The sequence below is a fragment of the Solanum tuberosum genome, unplaced genomic scaffold (genome assembly GCF_000226075.1).
Source record: "Solanum tuberosum cultivar DM 1-3 516 R44 unplaced genomic scaffold, SolTub_3.0 scf00103, whole genome shotgun sequence".
Taxonomy (NCBI): domain Eukaryota; kingdom Viridiplantae; phylum Streptophyta; class Magnoliopsida; order Solanales; family Solanaceae; genus Solanum; species Solanum tuberosum.
The window spans coordinates 1,072,647-1,080,192 of NW_006239027.1; the positions used below are offsets into that span (position 1 = coordinate 1,072,647).

At 36.5% G+C, this 7,546-nt stretch overlaps 2 protein-coding genes across 2 annotated transcripts in view; both read right to left on the bottom strand.

Moving 5' to 3' along the window:
- LOC102590652 (uncharacterized) overlaps window positions 1-2,663 on the bottom strand; it is a 4,127-nt gene extending 1,464 nt beyond the window's left edge. The window contains exons 1-3 of the mRNA XM_006348610.2: window positions 2,335-2,663; window positions 721-785; window positions 456-631 (exon numbers count right to left, since the gene is read on the bottom strand). Of these exons, the coding sequence (XP_006348672.2) occupies window positions 456-631; window positions 721-785; window positions 2,335-2,587 (494 nt within the window). The 5' untranslated portion in view covers window positions 2,588-2,663. The remainder of the gene's footprint in view (window positions 1-455; window positions 632-720; window positions 786-2,334) is intronic.
- A 662-nt stretch (window positions 2,664-3,325) lies between these two features.
- The window catches only part of LOC102591004 (serine/threonine-protein kinase dst1), an 11,281-nt gene continuing 7,060 nt past the window's right edge, over window positions 3,326-7,546 (bottom strand). The window contains exons 13-18 of the mRNA XM_006348611.2: window positions 7,348-7,450; window positions 5,774-5,906; window positions 5,077-5,281; window positions 3,998-4,198; window positions 3,820-3,905; window positions 3,326-3,650 (exon numbers count right to left, since the gene is read on the bottom strand). Of these exons, the coding sequence (XP_006348673.1) occupies window positions 3,551-3,650; window positions 3,820-3,905; window positions 3,998-4,198; window positions 5,077-5,281; window positions 5,774-5,906; window positions 7,348-7,450 (828 nt within the window). The 3' untranslated portion in view covers window positions 3,326-3,550. The remainder of the gene's footprint in view (window positions 3,651-3,819; window positions 3,906-3,997; window positions 4,199-5,076; window positions 5,282-5,773; window positions 5,907-7,347; window positions 7,451-7,546) is intronic.

A 7,546-nucleotide genomic window follows, 5' to 3' on the forward strand; every position in this document is an offset into this window, starting at 1 on the left:
TTTTTGATGACAAGGGAAACCCGCAGCCGCTACCCTTTGGGTGCGCACAGGGTAAAACCCCCGCTCCTATGCAATAGCTCGCAAACCACATAGGAGAGGTAAACCGCACTAGGCAAGCCTGGTGCGACGAGCTCGACCCAGAAGGCAAACCCCTTGCTTTCGCTGGCAAGAGGTTTCGAACTTGAGACCTCCAACATGGAAGTCCAGTTATTCATCCATCACAAGTTATATAATACACATCCAAAATGTTGACTAGCTTTCACAAATAATACTACTATTTTACACTACTCTCACTTATTGGCATCTTTGTTCTTCCATTGGAATTAGAATTTTAAAGACCGGTTACAACAAGAGATTTCAGGCACAACATACACTAGATCATTTATGAAAGAGAAAGAGATGTAGAAGTTGTTTTTCATGTAGACAGGAAGCCAGTGTTGCAATCAACAACTTACTTATTTGGAAGTTTGTCTAATCTGACATAGATGTACCCATGAGGACTAGTTTTAAATGAATAGAGCTCCATGTCATCACCAAATGGTAGCAGTACATCACGAGCAATTGATAATGCCTGCTCACCCCAAGAGCAACTTTGGAAAACTATTCCTCCTCCATCACCTCCATCGCCAATCTGAATGTTTGAACTGCTAAAATCAAATTGAACATATATATATCCACAAAAAAAAAAAAAAGTTACTAACACTCCAAAAGTTCATGTACCTCAGGCTCAACTTCCTCTTCTTCTTCCCATAAATCTATTGGTTCTACGTCCTCAATCATTTCATCTTCAAACATAAACACATAGTGTGACTCTTTGACAGAATATAAATTGATGAATTTGATTAAAAAATCACTAAATTTAATTCAATGAGAATGTGAAACACGTAAAGAGAGAACACCCTTAAAAATTCTCAGAGTAAATGAACATTTCCAATTATTTTTCTCCCATCAGGGAGGATCAATAATGTTCCCAATTAACTTCAGCACAAGTCAAACCTCCAATGGACAATCTACCAGTTGGTGGTGAAGGTACTTTACCACTACTGCTAGACTCAATGCTAGAGCTAGGTGGAGGCAGCAAGGTTCGACTTAATCTCCTTTGTCGAAAAATTATACCCGCATAAATAGGGCGAATATTTTGTTATCGAGTTCCCTCAACGTAAAGAAAAATTCTACTGCAATAATGGGGTTCAAAAGTAGCTTTAAGTCATAAGTTCAAATCCTAGCTGTCACATTCTAGTGTTTTGCTTGCATCTCCTAATATAAATATTTGGCTCAACCACTGGCCAACCTCACTCTTCAACATTTTTATTTGTTGCTTCACCAAATAACAATACAAGACTAAGGGTGTGGCCTAGTGGAAGTGTGAGAGAACCATGAGGTCTCAAGTTCAAATCCTAGCCAAAGGCAAAACTATACAAGCACAACTAGCCTTGTTGGTTAGAGTTACCCATTACATGTGCGTGTGGGAGGTAGCAGGTACTGGGTGGAATAATCAAGCTACACAAGTTGGCCCGAACACCACAGGTATTAAAAACATTACAATATAAGCCTAACAAAACTAATGCATTTTTCAAAACCCCTATCATGGAAAGATATTAACTTTCATATGGATAAGTCAAAACTTAGTTTTCTTGAAAACAAAATTCAAGCACAAGGCTGACTTGGCATATATATACGAATATACGACATCTTCATCATTGTTTCTATAATAAAACAATACACAAGGCTCATCTAAGCATAAAAAATGAGCGAACAGAATTTAAAGCACGACAGAAACAAAACATCAAACATTTAGTAAGCAAATCAACAGAAACACAAAAAAATAGCATAGTCGAGATGCCTGCAAGCAGGCTCGGGCACCACTGGTACTAAAGAAAACATAACAACATAAGCCTTACAAAATAGATGCATTTTTTTTTCAAAATCCCTACCAAGGAAAGATGTTAGCTTTCATATGGGTAAGTCATAACTTAGTTTTCTTGAAAACAAAATTCAAGCACAACTAAGGCTGGCTTGGCCTCTATATATATTTGTATACAATAACTTCATCATTATTTCTACATAACACGGAAGGATCACCCCAGCATAAAAAAATCGCTACCACAATTTAAAGCACTACACAAACAAAACATCAAACACCTAATAAGAGAAATGTGATTCTTGAAAGCAAGGCCATTTTGTAAACCATTTACATTGAAATAACACGTAAGGCTCAACTAAGCATAAAAAATGAGATACTACAATTTAAAAGCACCACACAAACAAAACATCAAACACCTACTATGCAATTCAACAGAAGCACAAAAACAAAATGAAATAAACAGAGCATACAGTGAAGTGGGTCGTTTCCATTTCTCTCTGGGGTGATTTCTTCAGAAGAATTAATGCTCAAACACCGAAGAGGTAAAACTGAAATGTGATTCTTGAAAAAAGGACCATTTTGTAAACCATTACAAAGATTGTGTATAGCTTGTTTTTGTTGTAGAATTGTAAGGAAACGATGGTTATGGTGATAGAGAGGTGTAGGGAAAAATGGGTTTCGCAAAAAAAAGTTGAATTTGCTACTAAGCCTACTTATCATCATCTTCTTCTTCTGAGCTGAGAGAAGAGCTGTGGCTTTGTTATGGCTGGGTACCAATTGTCTTTCAGTTGCCCTTTTGTCTCCTATTTATATGACTTGCTAAATTTTCAAAATATCTAGTGTATTTTTTTATTTACATGTCTTTCTTTTTTTTTAAAAAAATAATCTAAAAAGGATTTTGACGGCTAACAAGATGAGAGAAGTAAGATTGACATGGTTTGGGCATGCAAAGAGGAGGTGTGCTGACGCCCCAGTGAGGAGGTGGAAGAGATTGGTCGTAGAGGTATGCAGAAAAAGTACTCAAGAGAGGTGAATATGATAGGATACGACACAACTTTGTATTACTGAAGACATGACTGTAGGATAGGAAGAAGTGGAGCTCGCATATTAGGGTAGAAGGTTAGTATGGATAGAGTGTTGTCTTGCCTTACAATGGTGATGTCATAGTATTAGTCGTAACTTGTAGTTGAATTGCTCTACATTGCTTTTCTTATTAATTGATATGTTTTGTTCATTGTTTTCTTCCTTCTTTACTTGAAATTGATGCACTTGAACCGATGCTCTTTCATTCACCTCGAAATAATTGATTTGGAGGTGATAACTGTTGCATCAAAGCTCAAATAGCCTAGTTCGAATTTGCAGAATATATTATAAGAGCCCAAAGAATGCACAATATAGATCCAAAAATGGTGGTACAAAATGTAAGAAAATATGCTAAATTATCCATCATATTACCAGGTTAGTGTAAAACATCCTTGAATTCATTTTCTGCTGGCTACAGAATAATTTGAAGAAAAAAAATCGCCACAAAAAAAATAAAACAGAAATGTAAAGGAAGCAGCATTTTGCTTGTTCTGGAGCTGAAGACAGAACACTACCCTAAAGGTACAGAAGAAAAAGAAATGATCATATAACTAGATTTACATGGCGAAGAAACACATTACAGATTCAACTACGAAGAATAATTTACAGTCGTAAAATAGTTCTGAGAGTATCACAGAGGTTTTGAATCGTTTGTTGTTCCTGAGATGCTTGCATTTCCTGAAGAGGCATCTCTTCGTAGCACCTACATTCAAAAGTTCGCATTATCAATTCATTTGGACATTAACAAGTTTCGAGAATGATGAAACACAGCCATGTTTTGATAAACCTAAGGGCATGGGACATAGTAGTGAGTCGAATGGAAGGAAAATATTTGAATAAATTCATATTCAAGTATAATGTTATCAACGTACATTTTATGATACGCTAAGGCTTGAGCAAGATTCATTAGTGTAGGACTCGAGTTTAGTCTTTGGTATACACTTGGAGGAAGGGGAACCTGCAATCAATCAATTAACGGTTATAAAAGGGGAGAAGATTGAAAGAAACAAAGGAAAGTTAAGGTTTTCGTAAGGAGGTGGTAGAGAGGACCTCATTTTGTCTGCTGCGGCCTTTCTTTGATTGCGAATCACCGGAGAAGAGTTCCTGCATTGCTTCTACAGCAGTCTTTCCACTATTATCCCTTTGCCAGTCTCCGAGTACATCCTCAGACAAGAGTGCAATCGGTGATATGTCAGTTGCTCTTAGAAATGGAATTGGCACTGTGTTACCAGCGGAGTATATGGACCAAAGCTGATACGCGCACAAATTTGCAGAAGTCAGAATCATACTTGCACCCAGAACAAGCACAAACAAGGAAAAATGAAATATAGTGACATCCAGAAGCAAGATCTTATAACAAAGTAAAATAGAAATTAACCTCAACAGAAAGGCAGTTTCACCCCCGTAGTGAAACCGCAATGTAAGACATATGGATGCATATAAATAAATTTCAACCACAGAACTAGAAATATAGCTAGTATCTAAAGAAAATCTAGAATAATCTTAAGTGATTTACAGTATTGACAAACCTAACCTCAGAAGTAAGCCCAGTATAACAGAAGCTTGCTTTCTTTATAAATATCATATAGTGACAACCAAAACCGATTGATTGAGAAATTGAGGAAAAATAAGAATAAAGGGCTATGATTAATTTACTCCATGGATGGAGCTCGATAAAGTAAAGAGTGTGTTTTAGATGCAATGTGTTACTTTTTTCAGGAGATATGGCTCAATGAATAATGGAAATGACTAATACTATTGCAAACTACAACTTAAAGCGTGAAACTTCAAAGTTGCAGCTATAAGTTTATCATGTGTCTTCTTCCTTCTCTGCTTAAGTAATAAAGAATTTACAGATGTCTTATCAGTTGTGATGAAACTTGTGAATACTAATGTAGGATCAGGATTTTATGTTAGATGCTTTGGGAGAATTACTACAATTACTGATGGAGTGATGGTTTAGATAGTTTTTCCATGAAATTAAACTACTACAGTAAGTTGACAATTCGGGTAACATAAGAGTAAAGCACAGAACACATATTCCTTATATTATGGAATAGGGTAGAAAAAGAAAGAGCTCATAAAAGAGACGTGAGATGCAGAGTTCATGCTTGAACACTTATGAGTACCTTGTCCAATGCTCTCCGACTGACAGTTTCACTTGGCAAGGTTCCAGTATTATAGCCGCCACCACCACTACTAACAGTTGCTTGAGATGTAGTACTCCCCTTAAGGCCCGGATCAGGAGAAGGTAAGGTTCCAGGAGAAGATACTTGCATGCTCTGTCTCTGGGACATACCAACGGGTGAAGTGACATCAATATCATTAAGCAACCTGACAAGAAATGTTCAATTTATTTAGGCAACGGACGAACTGAATGGATTACCACTAAAAAGATACTCTCTCTCCGCACATATTTTACATTTCTACTTTACTACTGATCATACTTTGAAGTTAGTGAGGTAAGATCATGGGGGCAATCTGATTTATAAACAGTTGGAATGGCATAATCACTTAGAGACCAAGCTAGTTACTCAAGAAATGGGGCTTTATCTAGTAGTATAGGTTAAGAAAGAAGACGGTCATACACAAGAGAGTCGAGATTCACGGCTCAAAGTAATGCCAAAGATCAAACTGTACATAAAGTTCACACTTAATAGAGCACATCACTCTGCTATTTAGTACAAAGATCTTCTCCGTGAGAAGACATGCCAAGCAACAAAGTTTTTAATGCTGATATTATTTGGCAAGGATGAATTACTTTCCTGATTTAATAGGTTTCACCTCTGCACTAAATGATAATCAGATTAACAGGAAACAAAATACCAGGGATCATTTGATTTGCCAGCAACGGTGGGGATGGAAGGAATTCCAGTACGCCGGAGAGTAGATGACGCTTCCGCATTTGCTGTTTTGTCAATATCAGGTCCATCTCGGACTATCATAGTCCCAAAATCACCTGGTATAACAGATCCAGCAGAATTTATTTTCAGACTAATTACTGTCTCAAATCAACATTCATCGTTCAGGACAAACTAGCATATTATAGTCATATTTTCAGTAAAAGAGTTCAATATTTTCACCAATATTACAGAGTAAGCTCTACAAAAAAAATACAGGGTTTGCCAGTCACCACATTCCACTGAGATCATTGATCTGCAAATGATGTATGAATCTTTCCAAGTAACTCCCGATTGCCTGAATTAAGATGACTCCCTCGACTAGCATAGAGATGAGATACTCTAACAGTTTGCAACACTAGAGTTATGCAGGGGCAAAGCCAGGATTTTTACTAAAGGGAGTCCAAATATAAAGAAGTAAACACACAAAGAAGCCACGGGGATTCAACATATCATGTATATATTTTTAAAAACAATACCTATCTACACAGTGTAATTTTCCAACAAAGGAGTGTCAAGTGCCCTAGGATAAGGGTAGCTCTACCACCGGAATTGAGTAGAGAGATAAGTAAGAATTAAAGATTGAAAATACAAAAGATGTAGTTTAAATATATCATGCCAAGACAATGTAGCAACATACTCCCCTCCATCTTGGAACATATACTTTGACCATTGCAGATATTAAGAGTACAACATTCAAACTACTTTGGTAGAGATACTTTTAAAAGAAGTTTTATTTTTTTTGAGAAAGATAACTGTACTTTTAAAAGAAGTTTGAAATGGGAGAAAGCAGAGAAGCTGAAAAAATGTCACCTTAATTTATTTATTTTTGAAATTGGTAACTTAATGTCACCTCAAATTTGAAATGATGTAAACCAACATTTAATAATATTAGTGTAGATAGTTGAAGGAAAGAAACTTCCATTTAAGGAACTAAGTCAAGTCTTTTGGGACGAGCCAAAGATATCGTGTATTTCAAGATGGCATCAGTAGTTATATTATTAGTTGAATATTTGGCCTTAAAACTTCTCCAATTGGAAGGAAGTTAAGTAATTGAGGAGGGGTCTCAAAACAGTGTGTGAGGGTAATTTGGAGGTGAGCAACAATGTGAAGGTAACATGGCACTGAGAAAAATGCAACAGCTTTCATATCGATTATACAAGACAGCAATCTAAAAGTCAAACTTAGTTATAACACAGTTAAAAAATGAGATGTCTGATAAAATATAAAATTGGTCTTGCATTTTATGTTTGGGCAAACAACAACATCAGAACTAGAAATAAATCAATTTTAACTTGGCAATGAGAACCAATAATGAGATATGTACTATTGCTGATATATACTTCTCCAAATAGTCCATAAAATGAGATAATTGAACATCCATAATATGTTCAGATACAACTCGTTATCAATTGTACCATTGCTTCCTCTCTCACAACGAACTGAAGCTCCTACAGAATCTCAGTCAAATATATAATGCAAGATGAAACTGAAGATTACCTTCTCCCACAGGCTCCAAGCTTGTAGAAGGGGCATCATCATTTTTCAGCTTAGAGGGAACAGTATCGCCAAATTCATCGTTCACTTTTGGACCTCCAATTACCTGATGTTGCAGCACAAGGCTTTGAGAAACAGAATCTCACTTTCTCGGGGAAGGGGGGGGGGGGGGGGGGGGGGCAAAAAAAAATTAACTCATGAG